Source organism: Cervus elaphus, chromosome 19 (genome assembly GCF_910594005.1).
Source record: "Cervus elaphus chromosome 19, mCerEla1.1, whole genome shotgun sequence".
Classification (NCBI taxonomy): domain Eukaryota; kingdom Metazoa; phylum Chordata; class Mammalia; order Artiodactyla; family Cervidae; genus Cervus; species Cervus elaphus.
Window position 1 is genome coordinate 35,644,898 of NC_057833.1, and position 19,454 is coordinate 35,664,351.

The following is a 19,454-nucleotide window of genomic DNA, read 5'->3' on the forward strand; positions in this document are numbered from 1 at the left end:
AGAGACCTGGGTTCTATCCCTGGGTTGGGAAGATACCCTGGAGGAGGGCAGGGAAATCCCTTCCAGTAGTTCTTGTCTGGAGAATCCCATTGGTAGAAAAGCATGGTGGACCACAGTCCATGGGGTCACAGAGTCGGACATGACTGAGCAACTAAGTACACATGTGATCCTACTGGGCTTACCAGGTGGCACTAGTGGTAAAGAACCTGCTTGCCAATGCAGGTAGACATAACAGACCCGAGTTCGATCCCTGGTTTGGGAAGATCCCCTGGAGGAGGACACGGCAACCCACTCCAGTATTCTTTCCTGGAGAACCACATGGAGAGAGGAGCCTGGCAGGGCTCAGTCCACAGGGTCACAAAGAGTTGGACACAACTGAAGCAACTCACCCGAATGCACACACGCACGATCCTATTGTCATTTTCTTAATTGTTTGCAGTTTATTTTGTGTATGTATTTTCCTTCTCTTGTGTTTCCTCCCTAGAGAAGTTAGTTCCTTTAGCATTTGTTGTAAAGCTGGTTTGGTGGTAATGAATTCCCTTAACTTTTGCTTGTCTAGAAAGTTTTTGATTTCTCCCTCAAGTCTGAATGAGAGTCTTGCTAGGTAGAGTATTCTTGGTTGTAGTTTCTTCCCTTTCATCACTTTAAATGTATCATGCCATTCCCTTCTGGCTTGTAGAGATTCTGTTGAGAAATCAGCTGATAACCTCATGGGAGTTTCCTTGTTTGTTGCCATTTTTCCTTTGTTGCTTTTAATATTTTATCTTTGTCTTTAATTTTCATCATTTTGATTACTATATGTCTTGGTGTGTTCCTCTTTGGGTTTATCCTGCATGGGACTCTCTGTGCTTCCTGGACTTGGTTGACTGTTTCCTTTCCCATGTTAGGGAAGTTTTCCCTATTATTTCTTCAAATATTTTCTTGGGTCCTTTCTCTCTCTCTACTCCTTCTGGGCCTCCTATCACACGAATGTTGGTGCATTTAATGTTGTCCCAGAGGTCTCTTAGGCTGTCTTACTTTTATTCATTCTTTTTTCTATATTCTGTTCTGTGGTGGTGATTTCCACCATTCTATCCTCCAGGTCACTTATCCGTTCTTCTGCCCAAGTTACTCTGCTACCTATTTCTTCTAGTGTGTTGTTCATCTCTGTTTGTTTAATTCTTCAGGGCTTCTAGGTCTTTGGTAAATATTTCTTGCATCTTCTCCATTGTTTTCCTGAGATCCTAGAGCATCTTCACTATCATTATTCTGAATTCTTTTTCTGGAAGGTTGCCTATCTCCACTTTACATGGTTATTTTTCTGAGGTTTTATCTTTTCCCTTTATCTGGGACAAAACCCTCTGCCTTCTCAGCTTGGTTAATTTTCCATGATGTGGTTTAGGTTCTAGCTGCTCTTGAGGCTTCCCTGATGGCTCAGTAGTAAAGAATCTGCCTGCAATGCAAGAGACTGCCCTGAATGCAGGAGACATGGTTTTGATCCCTGGGTCGGAAAGATCTCCTGGAGGAGCACATGGCAACACACTCCAGTATTCTTGCCTGAAGAATTTCATTGGCAGAGGAGCCTGGCAATCTACAATCCATAGGGTTGCAGAGGTGGACATGACCGAAGCAACTTAGCACTCATGCATGCTGCGGGACTGTGGTTCTTCTTGCTTCTTCTGTCTGCCTCTGGTGGATGAGGCTAAGCGGCTTGTCTAAGCTTCCTGATGGGAAGGACTGGTGGTGAGAAAAACTGGGTCTTACTCTGGTGGGCAGAGCCATGCTCAGTAAAACTTTAATCCAATGATCTGCTGATGGCTGGGATTGTGCTCCCTCTCTATTAGTTGTTCTGCCTGAGGTGACCCAGTCCTGTGGTCTATGGGCTTAATGGCGATCACCAAGAGGTCTTATGCCAAGAGGCCCCTTCCAGGACTGCTGCTGCCAATGCCCATCCCCACAACGAGCCACTGCCAACCCACATGTCCACAGGAGACTCTCCAACACTAGCAGATAGTTTTGGTTCAGCCTCCTGTATCCTTTCCCCTGTATCCTCCTGCTCCTTTCCCCTGGGTCTTGGTGGGAAGATTTTGTTTGTGCCCTCCAAGATTGGACTCTGTTCCCCCTAGTCCTATGGAAGTTCTATAATTAAATCCCACTGGCCTTCAAAGTCATATTCCCTGGGGATTCCCAGTACCTTTGCTGGATCTACAGACTGGGAAGCCTGACATGAGGCTCAGGACTTTCACAACAGTGGGAGAATTTCTCTGGTGTTATTGTTCTCCTGATTGTGGGTCACTCACCTGGCGGGCATGGGATTTGATTTTATCGTGACTGCAACCCCCCTACCATCTTGGTGCAGCTTCTTCTTTGTCTTTAGATGTGGGGCATCTTTTTTTTTTTTTTTTTTTTGGTTCCACTGTACTCCTGTTGATGGTTGTTCAATAGCTAATTGCAATTTTGGTGCTCTCCCAGGAGGAGATGAGTGCATATCCTTCCACTCATGAACCAGAAGCTTCCTGCTATTATTTTTAAAGGGATTAAAATTCTTGTTGTAAATGGCTACATGACACAGTTCTGGAATGAAACAAAAGCAGAAGGCTACCAAGAGCTCTAGGAAAGTTATTGCTCTCTTGGCAAAAGCAACAGAAGCCAGAATTGCTTCTTTTCCTTCTTCCTGCTTTGGATACAGACTTGATGTCTGGAGCTGTAGTGGCCATCTTAGGGTCAAGACCTACCGCCAGACCTCCTATTATGCATTGAGTTGGCCAAAAAGTTCATTTGGATTTTTCCATCTGGTCAACCCAATAGTTTAAAAACAAACATATCCTATAGTCTATGTTTTCTTGTAGCCAAATACTATGCTAAGCACTATCCTTAAAACAAACCACTTTACAGATGAGAAATCCTGCTCAGAGCAACCTACTAATTCTGTTGGAATATGAACCTAGATTGTCTGAGTTCAAAGACTAGTGTCTTCATCACACTAACCTGTTTATATTTTTTTGATTACTAGCTAAGTGCCTGAACTTAGAATATCCCAAGTTCATTGGGGAACCTGCAAGTTGTCTTCCATGGTCAGAGCCACCAGATACCCTAGCCCTGTCCACTATCCAATTCCTGCTGATTGCCCTGCTGGTATCACCATCCAGACGCTTCAAACCATCTGCCCACAAATCTGGATGAGGCATCATGCAATGAGCCCTGCTCTTCAACCAGCCAGAGGAGCACACTCACACAGCACAGCAGGCCAGGCACTTGTGGCCTCACTGAGAAAAAGGCTCCATCCTCTCTTTCACAGCATCCCTGGTTGATGGGGGTTCTGGCTGTCTCTAGATCTCAGTGGAATCTATAGGTAAGTCAGCAGCTGGAACATCTTCACCCTGCTTGTCTGAATCAGGAAAAGTGCTGTGACTCAGAGCAGAGGCCAGGGCTGGGCTGCCATGGAAAAAACCTAACTGAGGAGATTCCTGTTTTACAACCACAACTACCCAGGCACCCACAACAGCCCCGTTGCTGACATTTGCTGCCTCTGTCAGGTAAAGAGGGAAGTTAAAGATGAAAAACAGCCCTGCTAATTCCAAAAAAACCTGCTGACTCAGCGAACCCCATGGCTGCTGATATTTTTCTTGGCATGTGGCAAATTCTATCACAGCTTATCCATGCTTCTCTCTCAAAGGAAGGGCAACCTTGAGGTAACAAGCTGACAAGCTCAAAAATGAAAGGATTGCCTTTGTCCAGTCAAAGTGCCTTTCCTAAAGCAGGAGTATCCTCTTGGGCCAGTGTGAGTTTTCAGTTTTATGTTCTACATTAAAGAGTGAAAGTTAAGTTCTGACTTAACTGTGGTATTATATACTCTATCACTGTATGGTTTTGATCCCTTATAAAAACACTGTCATACTGAAAACATGTTTAGTAATATAAAAATAAACACTTTTGAGGGATTAGAATATATCAGGAAAAAAGAGCAAACATTTAATTGGCAGTTGCAATATTAAGCATTTTTCATACATTATGCTTTAGTCCTCAAAATTATGAGATTCTATTCATTACACAAAGTGAGAAAAGTGAAGCTTAGACAAGTAAATTACCCAACATGATACAGCCAGTCAGTAGCAGAATCTAACCATATCTAGGGCTGGCTGGTACCAGTTTACAATTTTCCCTAAACTGCCTCTAAGAAATAAGCATAGAAAAAAATGCCTCAATATTACTTAAAAGCAATAACTTTGGGTATTTAAGTGTATCAGTCAGCCACTGGATTCCTTTCCCAGATGAATCATTGTATAATTTTATATGCTAGAATTATGAACTGAGTTGAGGCATTACAGTTTTGGTGTAAGACTATAGGAATCTACCCAGCCCACCCCATCGTCCATTCCAGACCTTGATGCATGTTGGCTTTGGGCCTTCTGTGACACGGGGCCATAGCAGCAGTTGCCAGAAATCCAGAGACAGTCCCCATGCTGCCTTCTGTTGTGCACCATCCTAGGCTCACCTGCAGGAAGCTGGCCAGGCACTGCTACCAGGGTCAAGACAGTGGTGCCTAGACTGGGGATATGGGGAGCAGGGAGTCCACCAACCTCACAGGACAGACCAGGAGGACTTATATCATTTCAACCTCAGCAGATATTATGTTCCAGCCTCTGTTCTAAGCCTTAGCAATAGAGGAAGAAATTTTTAAAATGTGGTTGTTTGGTTGCTCAGTCATGTCCAACTCTTTGCGACCCCATGGACTGCAGCACGCCAGGCTTCCCTCTCCTACACCATCTCCTGGAGCTTGCTCAAATTCATGTCCACTGAGTCGATGATGCCATCCAACCATCTCATCCTCTGTTTCTCCCTTTTCCTCTGGTCCTCAATCTTCCCCAGCATCAGGGTCTTTTCCAATGAGACAGCTCTTCACATCACCTCATTTAAAAATGAGAATCCTGTATTTATGGAGTTTTTAGTAACTATCTAAACAATGACCAATGTGGAGGGAAGAGCAGAGAACTCCCCAGAATGTTCTGCATTGTGTAAGATGCCTGGGGATGACTGAGACTGTAAGTAGGATACCAAATGTGAAATGCAGAGTGATATCTTAATGTTGAAAATTGAATTTCTCTCAAATCCAGTAGGAGAGAATAGGAGTTTGTTGTTGTTTAGCCACTAAACTGTGTCTGATTCTTTGCAACCCTATGGACGGTAGCCTGCCAGGCTCCTCTGTCCATGGGATTTTCCAGGCAAGAATACTGGAGTGGGTTGCCATTTCCTTCTCCAGGGGATCTTCCCAACCCAGGGATCGAACCCGGACTGCATTGGCAGGCAGATTATTTACCACTGAGCCACTTGGGAAGCCCATGTGGAGTCTGGGGTAAACTAAAAAAGATTTAGAGAAAGGGAAAAAATGTGATGGCTTTTGCATCGTATTGTGTAGAATAAAATTCATGCCAACTACATTCTCTCTGTGATATAACTAAGATGACTTTATTGCTTTTTTTTTTTTTTTCCAGAACAGATACAAAGGGAGAGTGACTTGCCACCTTATTTCTCTGTGATATGTGCTGAGGACATCTAATCTCATTAACCCATGCTTCTAAGAAAGGTTAAACTATAATTCAGGATTTGGTCTGTACCTCCAATTTCAGTAAAGTCATGTCACCCTGGGCTAAGAGAATAAAAAAGAATAGTATTCTAGTAATGGCAAATTTTCAGGGCTATACATATGTTCAGAAAATTTCTAGCACTTTTTAAAAATTTCTTTCTCTAATTTTTGGTTGTTTTGGGTCTTTGTTGCTGCATACAGACTTTCACTATTTGAGGTGAGTGGGGGCTACTCTTCATTGCAATAAACGGGCTTCTCATTGCAGTGGCTTCTCTTGAAATTTCTAGCCATTGATTAATGTTAGTCTTTCTTTATTCCTAACCAAATGCTTAATGAAAATTGATGTATTTAAATTAGATCCATTAAAGATAAGAATAAAAGACAAATCTCTCAGAGAACAAATTACCTCAGCAACATTCATGAGCTCTTAAAACCAAGACTGTCTTAAGGTTGGATCTTGGTAGAACATTCAATGAGAATATTGGAAGGACATCATGGTGGCAGCTAATGTCAGTACTTATTTCTTTTTCTTTCCTCAAAATCTTTTCAGCTCTGTTGTCTACAACCTCAAAGAAATGTATTCCTTGGGAAAGATCAAATCTCATCCAACAGCAAAAGGAGTAACATCTCTGAGATCCCACCCTCCTCCTGCTGGACAATCCTCAGCTCATTCTAGTCCTGGGTGAGGCTTTGGGGATGACTGAGAAGTGAAGTGGCTCAGTTGTGTGTGACTCTTTGTGATCCAACTCTTTGCAATCCCATGGACTGTATAGCCTAGCAGGCTCCTCAGTCCATGGAATTTTCCAGGCAAGAGGACTGGAGTGGGTTGCCATTTCCTTCTCCAGGGAATCTTCCCCATCTGGAGATCGAATCCAGGTCTCCTGCATTGCAGGCAGACACTTTACCCTCTGTGCCACCAGGGAAGCCCGGGGATGACTGAGACTTGAATATAATGCTAATCAAGTTCAAGAGGCTGGGCCCTCCCAGTGAGACCACCCCCCCTCCTCAACGAAATCTAGAAATGCAAATGAATTTGCATCTTACCTGAAAGAATGGCAAATTGTCTGTGAAGTTGTTCAATTATATCCACTGCCACCAAGGGCCTGATTTCCTGCTGCATAATTTCATCTGTACAAATGAAATACAAATTAGGTTAAATTCCTACAAATTATAAAGAGAATTTAAAGGAAGAAAGGGAAGTTTCCACCACTAGGGAAGTTTGGGATGTGGTTATCGAGATATGGTTATGGGCACATTATTCTCTTGAGAACTCAATTCCTGACAGGCAGGGATGGATCTGGTTTGATGCTTAAACACATGAGCACAGGAATACATTTCTAGTGCCTCTCCCAAGGTTTAGGGAGGGATCAATGCAAGGAAGAAACCCTGAAGTTTAAGTTTCAGTAGCTTCACAGTAAACCTGCTAGTATGGTTTCATTACCAAGGCAGGTGCTTAGGGTCTGCTCACTCCTTTGGGTCTGTAGGACATGTTAAATACAAACAATGTAAGTAACCAGAGTTCATCTCAAACTGGGCATGAAACCAATCTGGGACTTACAAAGGTTCTTTGATTTTTATTCTTTTCCTCACTTCCTTCCTTTCTGCCTCTCTCCTCAGTCAACTCCATTCCTTTTTTTCCTCCCTTCCAGAATACTTCATGGAGTCTCTTCCAACTGGTAAACATGTTTAAGGACCTTAAATAAAGATTAAGTTCACTCCTAAACTCCTCTGGGCAGAGGAAGGCATTTTCATGATTAAATTCATTCCTAAAGATTAAGTTTGGTTCACTCCTCACTGAACCAAATGTTACAGGTTTCCAAAGCAAAAATTCAAATCTTTCAAGCACAAACTTACAAATGTCCTCTAACCCCAAAGAGTGATTTATAATCACTAAGACTGCTTTTACCCATTTGGGGAAAGGGGACTAGAGAGAAGGGAAGACTGAGTGGCATCTCCTAACCTGGCCTGGGCAGAGGAAGACATTTTCACGCTTTCTCTGCCTAGGACACTATTATCCTCATTTAACTATTTCCAAGGGAACCTCAAGAAATGAACTAGCAGTAAACATCAGGTTAGCTTAAGGCACAAACCAGATAACTTTGTATGTTGAAGCTAAACAGGTTATCTCAAGTGTTTTGGCATGGAGACAGGGTAATGTGATTTTCTAATACTGATCATCCGAAGGTAATATTTGGGAAGCTCCTCCCAAAGCCTTGGTTTTCACTTCTCAGCCTTGGTATATAGGTTACAGATGATGCATATGGAGATGTACCTAGTAGGCGCTACACAAACACTAGCTCTGTTCATCACTTGGAAAGGCCTTTCCTATATTTGCTTTCTGAGAGTCTTATAGGGGGTGGTGCTATTCAAACTCCAAGATGCTTTTCAGTGAATTCTACCACTTTTTCTGGAGGGAGGAAGGTAAACCCAATACACATTCCACTCTAAATTCACTAAAAATTCAGACTCCTGTATCACTGCCACAGGTGTTGCCTCCTACAATCAGTCTGCATGCAGTAGCAACACTAAAGTCACTATTTTACAAAACAGGAAGGGCCTTCTCTGTTAGAGTCACAGAGTAAAGCCTCTAACAGTAAAAAGATATGAAGTCTGAGATCTGCTTGAAAATATTCCAGAATTCCCTTCTGCCAAAAACTACAAGGAGTGGGAGATGGCAGGTGGGGTTTGGGGGAAGCTGAAACCAAATTGACAAAATGTGGATAATTGTTGAAGCTGGTTGACGGATCCTTGGCAGTTCATTATACAATTCTTTTGCATATATTTCTGTTTCCATAACAAAATTTAAATTACAAATGGACAACAGCACAGAAAGTTTAAGCAGAAATAGGAGTTATATAGTTGAAGAGTTTTTCAGATTACAATCTCCCAGTGATCTGGGAAAGTGGCATACTCAAAACTACAGCTGGGTTGATATTTTTCCATACCTGAGGCAGTCTATTTAAGGGAAAGTGACCCAGAGAAAAACCAAGATCATAAGATGCAATTTATTGTTATTTTACCTCAATATTTGAGGTGTGCTTTAAAGTAAACATTTTAATTTTTAACATTTGTTTATTTATTTGGCTGCCCCAGGTCTTAGTTGTGGCACATGGAATCTTTTAGTTGTGGCATGTGAACTCTTAGTTGTGGCACATGGGATCTAGTTCCCTGACCAGGGATGGAACTCAGGCCCCATGCATTGGGAACATGCAGTCTTAGCCACTGGACCACCAGGGAAGTCCCTCTAGCATAAACATTTTAAATTAAAGAGGTAAGATCTGAAAGAAACAACAGAAGTGAGTTAAACTAACCATCCCTCTGTCCCATCTCATTTTTTAAGTGAAGAAATGGAGAGATTCTGACCTTGCTTGTGGTCACACAACAATTTCAGTGTGGAGCCTGGGTCAGCCTTGGACCACATGACTCTAAGAGAGCAAGCGTGATGGAGTTTCTAGACCCCTCGGCCTTGAGGAGCACTGACTTCTGCCACCCCTGAGATGTTGACTGGTGTCTCTCATCTTGGAAATTGCCCAGTGCTCCAAAGAGACGTTTTCACCTGCCTCCTATGTTTACGAAAGGTACAATACTAAAACTGATGATTTGTTTTTCCAGGAATAGAAATGAGCTGATTTGCCTTTGGCCCCAGTTTTGCTGACAGTGTTATCCCTGAAGACTTCCCAGGTCTCAGTGAAGGGACCTCATAACCCAACCTGGCCTACTGCAACAGACCATGAAGATTTCTCAAACTCATTGCTGACTGAGCACTTGGAGGTGTGACCTCAGACACTGGCTTTTACTAATGCCTGACACCTGTGGGCCTTGCTCGGTTCGGCCTCATTCATGCTGTGTACTAGGAGAGACACACAAGACCAGTCCTTGCTGCTGGCAGTCCCCGCTACACACTCCTGTAGAGATGGAGCAGGGAGGGGAGTGCAGGAACTCTTTAGTCTAAAGGAACACCTCCCCCTGCAGTGAGAAGGAAGCTGCCTCAGGTCCACACAGCCCTGCATGCCAAGGGCTGGTTCTGCCAGTTTCTAGCCGGGCAACCATGGCAAGAACACGCTGAACCTGAGTCCACATGTATAAAATGGCTTTTCCTTCTCCAAGAACAGCTAGGCACAGCCAGTGACAACCCACTGACGTGGTGGTACCTGCTGCACCCGGCAAGTCCCTCGGTCCTATGTGGAGGCTTCCTGCTTGCTATTTTGGATACGTGTAAATTAAAGTTTGTCTCTTTATATCCCACACAAGGCAAAGGGAAGTGGTAAGTGAATTTCGACACAATTTCTATCCTATGCAAAGTTACAAACAGGCCTGGAAAAAACTTATCCCATTTTGGTCTCGGATATATATACAAACATGAGATTATATGCTACCCTGGACCCTCAGTTCCAAAAATGCAGGAAGCATCCACAAGGGCCTTGGAGGTGATGGAGTGTACCCCAGCACATCCACTAGGAATCCAGTCGTAGGCAGCAAGCAATACATCTTTGTTGTCCACCACCCCCCAGCCACCCCCCAACCCCTCTCTGAGAGCAATACAGACTTTGGGGCAGGACCCTTACTACTGACTGCAACCTCCTCCTCAGGGCAGAGGGCAGGAAACAGGCTGATAACACCTGATGCAGTTTAACTGTTGCAACTAGCAAGAAATAAAGGGCAATGAAACACTTAGCCTATGTTCTTGCTGTTCTGAGACTTGGGTCACACTGGGATTTAAAAGACTCAAGTATGGTCTGAGGAAAAAGGAACCAAAACATAAATAAATAAACTAGTCATGAAATTAAAAGATGCTTGCTCCTTGGAAGGAAAGCCATGACAAATCTAGAGAGTGTATTAAAAGTCAGAGATATCACTCTGCCAACAAAGGTCCATATAGTCAAAACTATGGTCTTTTCCAATAGTCATATACAGATGTGAGACTGTATGTGACTATATGTGAGCCCAAGCCTTTTCAGACTATAAAGAAGGCTGAGCACCAAAGAACTGATGCTTTCAAACTGTGGTGCTGATGAAGATTCTTGAGAATCCCTTGGACAGCAAGGAGATCCAACCAGTTAATCCTAAAGGAAATCAGTCCTGACTATTCATTGGAAGCACTGATGCTGAAGCTGTATCTCCAATATTTTGGCCACCTGATACAAAGAACTGACTCACTGGAAAAGATGCTGATGCTGGGAAAGACTGAGGGCAGGAGGAGAAGTGGGTAACAGAGGTTGAGATGGCTGGATGGCATCACTGACTCAATAGACATGAGTTTGAGCAACTCCAGGAGACAGTGAAGATAGGGAAGCCTGGCATGCTGCAGTTCATGGGGCTGCAAAGAGTCAGACACGACTTAGTGACTGAATGACAAAATAAATAAGGGGAAAACATATGAACTGACCCAAGAAGGAAGGCAGACCCTAGTTTGACAGACCGTGCTACGTGTCTACTTTGCACAGAGAATCTGGTAGGCAGAAAGGATGGAAGGATTCGCTGTTAGCTGAACTAGGAATGGGACCAGGATCTCCACTCAGCCACTGTTCATGACACTAATGAGGGCACTAGCTCTGAGCCAACCCTCACAAGATACTTTACAGATAACTCATTTTATTAGTTAATAATGACAGAAAAGGAATGCACCTAGAACAAAAATGAAACTCCTCTTGCCACTCCATCCTCCTAGCCCTGCAACTAGAACAGACTTCATTGCTGAGAAAACCCTTATAGACCAGAGGCTCTGAGGAATCAGTCGCTAGGTTGGTACAAAAAGCCACCATGGTGTCATGCTGTGTTTCACTTGTCTCTCTCTCTCTTTTTTTTCTTTTTGACTGCACTGGGTCCTCATTAGCTGTAGCATGCAGGTGGCATGTGGGATCTTAGTGCCCTGACCAGGGATCGAACCCACATCCTCTGCATTGGAAGATGGATTCTTAACCTCTGGACCACCAGGGAAGTTCCTCACTTCCCTTACTGGCTAGGTTAGAAAGAACACAAACTCATTTTCCTTCTTTTACTGAGTCCTGTGCTATAGCAATACTTAACCTGAACCAGATGAATTGGTATTGAAGTCTTGTCCATTAGTTAACATTGAAGAAGAGGCACTTGAAAAGCCTCTTGAGAATTTTTCAAGGAGAAATTTAGAAGAATTTTTCAAGGAGAAATTTAGAAGATTTTAAAAACCAAAAACACTAGAAAATGTCCAACTTCTAGTAGTCAAATAATGTAATTAAAAGAGCAATAGAATATCTCATTTCACCTTAAAGCAACATACTATGCTGGAGTTATGCTAGAAAACTAGTACTTCTGCCTAGCCTTGGAAGTGAAGCTGGTAGTGTCCTTTTAGAAACTAGTTTCACAATATTTTACTCAGTGATTATTGCAGAGATTACATACCAAACCCCTTATATATATATATACACACATACACACACATATATATATGTATCAATTTATTTAATCCTCAAAACAACTCTAACAGCAAGCAATATGGAACTAGATTTGCTGGTCCAAGGTCAAGCAGAATGAGAATTTGAATCTTAACCATTATAATACAGAGCCTCAATACACAGTCATCAAAATCTTCATAATCTTTTACCTGTTCATTCTATATCTGGAAATACATAGAATGAGAAAACAGCAAAATAAAAACTCTGCACATAAAAATGTAGACTAGAATATCACCTATAAAAGTGAAAAAAATGAAAGAATCATGATGTAATTATGAATATCATGTTAATAGAAAAAGATTTAAGATATAATTTCAAGAACAAAAAAATCATATGTATGGTAAGATCGAAGCCAGTTTCAAAAAGAAAGAAGAAAGCATGTGGTATGCGTGTGCACACATGGATCCCAGGCATCTGGGAAAGGAATACATAAAAGAGTTGTGTGAGATCCTGTGGTTACCCCCTTCAGTTTACATGGAGAAAAGTACATTCTGTAACCTTTATTTTTTATGCTTATTAGACTGTATTGAAGTACAATTTACATGCAGTACAATGAGCAAATCTTAAGTGTACAGTTTGATGAATTTTGCAACCACATACATACATTAATGCAACCACAGAAAAGATCAAGATAGGAAACATTTCCATCCCCCTAGGAAGTTCCTTGTCCCCTGTCCCAGGTCCTGTAGCCCTCCCTCCCATAGACCTATGTGTTAAAGATCACACAGGTACCTCTGTCCTCATGACCCAGAGCTCAGTACTGGTAGGGCACACTGTACCCTGAACAGCTACTCTCAACACCACTGGGGCCCCAGGGGAAGATGCCGCCACGCGTCTTGGTCTATAGCCTCAAAAGAAAAGGCGAACTGTATCCAAATGCTATGATGGCTTGTGGGCTGTGCCACTGCTGATGTCAGGGACAGACACTGCTTCAGAGTGCTGGGAGGACTGGAGCAGCGGAAGTGCTTAGGTAAGAGAAAAAACAAATTAATTAACTTGTCAAAGTCTTCCTCTCACATGGCAGGAATGCTGGAGATTCTTACATAATGAAACAAGCACTACCAACCATCAACATTCTCACATTTTTCCTTCCAATTAATGATGCAAATATATTCAGAATTCAAACTCCTTGAACACAATTACATTTTACTTAGATCACATTTAGTTTAGATCTCCACTCTCAATGGAGCTCAACTTGTGTGAAAATCTCAATTATAACAATACTGTGTTTGCTGACATGATGAGAAAAAAATAATGACTTATGGATTAGAGATCTCTTTATGATTCATCCAAATTTAACTGGCCCTTCAACACAACACTCAGATGTATGCATTCCATTTATTCATCTTTGCTATTTTCTGATTTTTACCCATATAAAATCCATACCTCTTTGCATATTTTAAATTTTGTTCTTATGGGGTATGTTTGTCGGAAAAAGATAAAACAGTACATTTTATTTAACTGTGGCTTGTGGGCCTCTATTTGTGTACTCTTGCCCCAGGCTCTGCAAATGGTGGTTTAAAATTGCTTTGAGAAGTGATGAAATATTATTAGGTATAAGGATTTCTGTTTTTGAACGCTTATCCAAATCTCTTTTCTTTTATTTTTTTCATTTCCAAAAAAAAAAGGTTTAAGTTTCTTGATTACTGTTGACATCCCACATTGTGCCCTTGCATGAGACAAGCACTGCACCAAGGTGGAAGTTTTTATGCAAAGAGTTTCCTTAGCAATAACAGATGGAGATGATGTTCCCCTCAGGGCTTCCCTGATAGCTCAATTGGCGAAAAATCTGCCTGCAACGCAGGAGACCCCGGTTCAATTCCTGGGTCGCAAAGATCCCTGAAGAGGGCTAGGCTACCCACTCCAGTATTCTTGGGCTTCCCTTGTGGGTCAGCGGTAAAGAACCCACCCGCAATGCAGGAGGCCTGGGTTCAAACCCTGGGTATGGAAGATCCCCTGGAGAAGGGAAAGGCTACCCACTCCAGTATTCTGGCCTGGAGAATACCATGGCCTGTATAGTCCATGGGGTCACAAAGAGTTGGACATGACTGAGCAACTTTCACTTTCTTTCTGTAGTCCTTCATAACTTCAGGAAAGGCAAACCAGCTCTGTGCCTGCTGAATATTGAATAAAAAGCAATCAAAGCCCTGCAGGAAATAAAGAAAATCTGTGAAAATAAAAAGAAAAAAGAAAATCTGTGAAAATACTTGATCCCTCTCCACTTTAAGGCTCTCAACTTTTTTTTTTTTGTTTTTTTTTTTTGTTTTTTTTTTTATTTTATTTTTTTTCTCCAGTGGGTTTTGTCATACATTGATATGAATCAGCCATAGATTTACACGGCTCTCAAGTTTTAGCACTAGGCTTCAAAGTGATATGACCTGTATTATAATCAATACTGCTCCAGAGCAATGCTCTCAAATTACAATGATATATAAATCACATGCATTTTAAAATGCAGATTCTGATTTAGTAGGCCTGGAATGGGCCCAGAGATTCTGCATTTCTAACAAATTCTCTTGATGCTGCTACTCTAACAGACAAGCAAGCACATGTTGAAATCTGATTTTAGACTATCCGTGTTTCTTCCCAGTTGCTTACAAAGATGCAGCTCAAAAACAAACAAAAAAAGCAACTTTTAATTTGAGTTTTCCACTAGTGCTTCTCTTATCATTCAATAAAAATGATCATCTATATGTATTCAAAGTATTTTTGAAACTGAGAGCAACATGGTGTAAACTTACATTTCCTTCTGTGTTGATTTTAAGATCAGCACCCTAGGAAACAAGCCAACCCTGCCATAAGCACTTGTTTTACCTCTCCTTCAAGCACCAAGTACCACCCTACTGCTCAATGTGGGCCCCTTGCTGCTTACCTACCCTTCTCATTCTAGGACCACTCCCAGCCTGGGATTCAAGAGAGAAGCAGTGTCTTGGGTACAATAATAAAATATGATCACAATAATAAAATATGATCTAATGTGATGAGATGAGAAACCTAAAAATATGACTAATGCTCATTCAACATGGCATTCTTCCATACATTCTTCCAAAGTTTCACATCTTTCTAAAGCTCTTAAGAGAGAAAAATATCTTAACACAAAGGAATCAAAATAGTATGACCTTATACATTTGAGCAATAGATGGATAAATTTATTTTTGCTTAAGAAAAATCCCTGGAGGCTCTGGCTAAACATTCCTTCCCTCCTCTCTCAGTGTATTTATTCATTCAGGTACTATAAAAGTAGAATGAGAAACTGGACTTGCATCCCAGCTCTGTCACTAACCAGCTCCTCGATCTTCAGGTTCTCCCTCCATAAGATGGGAATGAATAATAATAATATCTCCTTCTAGAAGGCTGTTGTGAGTATTATTACCATTTATTGAGCACTTTCTACCTACTGAGCACTGTGCTACATGCTGATAAAATAAAAATTCATATTGTACATGAAAAATTTAAACGTAAAAGTTTTTCCCTGCCCTTTGGCCTTCTCTCTCCCTTCTGGCATTCCTTATGCCTTAACCAGACCTCCACAATAGCAGAAAAACCTGCTCAGCCATAAAGATCAACTTTTCTACTATGGAGCCAGACATACAACTCCTTAGACAATAACATTCCTTTCTCAATCCTGTACCCTTGTCTGTGTAGACATCTTTGGTGAACTCTGTGTATATAATGTCAATATATCATTTCTCTTAAAGACAGCAACTGCTGCAGAACAGATTAGTCACCTGGGCAGATACTGGGCTGCATGCACCTAATGGGAGTTCTTAGCTTAAATACTTACTTATGACCTTATTAATGTTCAGTTCAGTTCTCAGTTCAGTCGCTCAGTCGTGCCAGACTCTTTGCGACCCCATGAACCATAGCATGCCAGGCCTCCCTGTCCATCACCAACTCCTGAAGCTTGCTCAAACTCATGTCCATCGAGTTGGTGATGCAATCCAACCATCTCATCCTCTGTCGTCCCCTTCTCCTCCTGCCTTCAATCTTTCCCAGCATCAAGGTCTTTTCCAATGAGTCAGTTCTTCACATCAGGTGGCCAAAGTATTGGAGTTTCAGTTTCAACATCAGTCCTTCCAATGAATATTCAGGACTGATTTCCTTTACAATGGACTGGTTGGATCTCCTTGCAGTTCAAGGGACTCTGAAGAGTTTCTCAACACCACAGTTCAAAAGCATCAGTTCTTTGGCGCTCAGTTTTCTTTATAGTACAACTCTCACATCCATACATGACTACTGGGAAAAACATAGCTTTGACTAGATGGACCTTTGTTGGCAAAGTAGTGTCTCTGCTTTTTAATATGCTGTCTAGGTTGGTCATAACTTTTCTTCCAAGGAGCAAGTGTCTTTTAATTTCATGGCTACAGTCACCATCTGCGGTGACTTTGGAGCCAAAAAATAGAGTCTGTCACTGTTTCCATTGTTTCCCCATCTATTTGCCATGAAGTGATGGGACTGGATGCGATGATCTTAGTTTTCTGAATGTTGAGCTTTAAGCCAACTTTTTCACTCTCCTCTTTCACTTTCATCAAGAGGCTCTTTAGTTTTTCACTTTCTGCCATAAGGGTGGTGTCATCTGCATATCTGAGGTTATTGATATTTCTCCTGGCAATCTTGATTCCAGCTTGTGCTTCATCCAGCCTGGCATTTTGCATGACATACTCTGCATATAAGTTAACTAAGCAGGGTGGCAATATACAACCTTGACACACTCCTTTCCCTATTTGGAACCAGTCTGTTGTTCCATGTCCAATTCTAATTGTTGCTTCTTGACCTGCATACAGATTTCTCAGGAGACAGGTAAAGTGGTCTGGTATTCCCATCTCTTTCAGAATTTTCCACAGTTTGTTGTGATCCACACAGTCAAAGGCTTTGGTGTAGTCAATAAAACAGAAGTAGATGTTTTTCTGGAACTCTCTTGCTTTTTCACTGTTACTAATTATATTACTTTTATTGTGCCTATTTTACAAGGTTATCTTTTCTTGCATTACCAAATGTGTGACTAGGCAACTTGAAACCATTGACCAAGTATATAGTTCTATAAGATCAATGATTGTACTAGTGTAACTCCAGATATGGGATAGAGCAATAACAGGGAACCATAACAGACTAGTAAGACAGCAGGTCCAGAGGATTTTGGCTACTGTTAGGAGGGCCTAGTCCAGTAATAGTACATTGAGTGGCCTATCAACAAAATCCATGCCTGACCTAAGAATGAGCATTCTTAGTGTCGTGGGACAAATTGGTCATGAAATGCCTTCCAAGCCTTGGTTGAATTAAGACTGAAAGGAAAGAGATTGTAAAATAAAGAATATTGTCCACCATGCAATCCTACAAGAATCAAGTCACTGCCACTGGCCTACAATACCCTGAAAGGAATTCAAGGCAAAGATGAGGACCTTCTTTGTGCTTTAGGAAAACTGAAAGAACTGGCCCTCAGATAGTTAAATATTTCCAGGAGAAAATTTTATGCATCTGGTTCTTTCAGCTTCTCATACTTAGAAAAGCACTAAAACCATTAACTAAGATATCTGTTCCTCGCAAATAGCAGTAACCTTCTACCAAGATGAAGGCTTGACTGCATGTACCCCTTCATCAAAATCATACATACACTAGCCTTACCACCCCCTCTTATCTCTTGAGAACAGTTCGCAAAGCTCTCTGAGAGACTGTCTCCTGGTTATAGTCCCCAGGTTGGCTTGAATAAAAATTTCCATTTCTTCCTTAGATTGACTATTAATTTGTTTCATTGATGATGCTTTACATACATTATCTAATTAAAATAGCATGTGAAATCAATTTGTATATAACAGATTCAACAGAAGCCAATTAAGTTTACCATTCAGTTCTTTGAGCCATGATCTTAATGATGCTGCAACACATTTTTCTCGAACACTCACATTACTGCCACCCATTGGTGATTTGGTTTGAAATACTGCTTGTAAATTTCCCACTGATATCATGTGACTTCTTTCTCTTTCACTGTGAACTAAGTATGATAGAACTTGTTATGTGCTTGGAAGAACTCAGGAGCAGAAAGGAAATTAGAATTAGATTGAAATATAATAGGGATGTAGTATACGGTAAAAGTGGCATTTCCCAGGACTTCCTTGGTGGTCCTGTGGTTAAGATTCTGAGCTCCCACTGCAGGGGCACAGGTTTAAATCCCCTGTCAGGAAACTAAGATCCCACAAGCTGACTGGTGTGGCAAAAAAAAAAAAAGGAAAAGAAAAAAAAATTGGCATTTCCCATGGGGCAAGAGGGAGATTAAAGATCCCCTCACTATCTGCAAGTCCTAGGAAATCTTTTGTAAGCCAAAAGGGTATAAAGCAAAGAGGTAATTACCTCAGTACACAATGCCTGCGTCCAAACCCTGGCTCTGCCACATATAGCAGAATAAACGCAAGCAAGTCAGTGAACTTCCCTGTGCCTTAGATTTCCTGACCTGAAAATGGGGGAAATTATAATACATCCACCTAGTATGGTTGTTGTAAGAACTGAGTTAATGTTAGAAAACTAAAAAAAAATTCTTAATATATGGTAGGTGCTATATAAAGTTATTTTATTATTGTCAAAAATTTTTAATTGTATCCAAATTTCACTTCTTGCATCAAAATAAACTCCAGCCATTATTGATTCATTAAATAATGAAATGACAAAAATACTAAAATATGGGAGAACATTTTTATAATCCTGGAATTGGAACAGTCTTTCAAAGTGTGACAAATTTCAGTAAAAGACTGAGTTAAAAAAAAAAAAGAAAAGACTGCATTAACTAATTTGTAAACGACTTTGGCAAGCCAAACACACCTTTAACAAACTCAAAAGGAACGTAACAAACTGGAAAACGTTACAGCACATGTGGCTAATAAAAGGCTTATTTCCCTAGAATATAAGGAGCTCTTACATTAATAAAATTAACAAGAAATAGGTAAAGTGGGTTGGATAGTCCCCTCCCCTCAAAAAGAAAAAAGATACAGCCATTCCTAATCCTCAATACCTGTGAACATTACCTTGTTTGGAAAAAGGGTCTTTGAAGATGTGATTAACGCTCTTGAGAAGAAGAGCCTCTTGTGAATTGTCCCATGCATGGAATGCAATCATATAAGAGAGAGGGGAACAGGAGAAGACCATGGAGACAGAGATTGGAATGATGTAGCCACAAACCAACAAAAGCACCTGGAGCCATCAGAGACTGGAAGAGACCAGAAACTGAACTTCCTCTAGAGCCCCTAGAGGAGTGGAGGGTCGGGTGGGGCGAGTACCTTGATTCTGGACTTCTGGCCTCTAGAACTATGAGAAAATAAATTTTTGTTGTTTTAAGCCATCAAGTTTGTGGTGATTTGTAACAACGACCATAGGAAACATACATCAGGCGTAGACTGAGAACAGACAGTTCACAGAAGAAACACAGGCAATGAATATGTATGTATATATAATGTTTAACCTCACTAATAAAT

At 41.3% G+C, this 19,454-nt stretch overlaps 1 protein-coding gene across 6 annotated transcripts in view; it reads right to left on the bottom strand.

Moving 5' to 3' along the window:
• The window catches only part of MCF2L2 (MCF.2 cell line derived transforming sequence-like 2), a 269,485-nt gene that overhangs the window by 209,740 nt on the left and 40,291 nt on the right, over window positions 1-19,454 (bottom strand). For all 6 annotated transcript variants that reach the window (XR_006335262.1, XM_043874177.1, XM_043874176.1 and 3 more), the window contains exon 2: window positions 6,608-6,691. Coding sequence is in view for 5 of the 6 variants with exons in the window: in XM_043874177.1 (XP_043730112.1) it covers window positions 6,608-6,691 (84 nt within the window). In the remaining variant the exon portion in view is untranslated. The remainder of the gene's footprint in view (window positions 1-6,607; window positions 6,692-19,454) is intronic.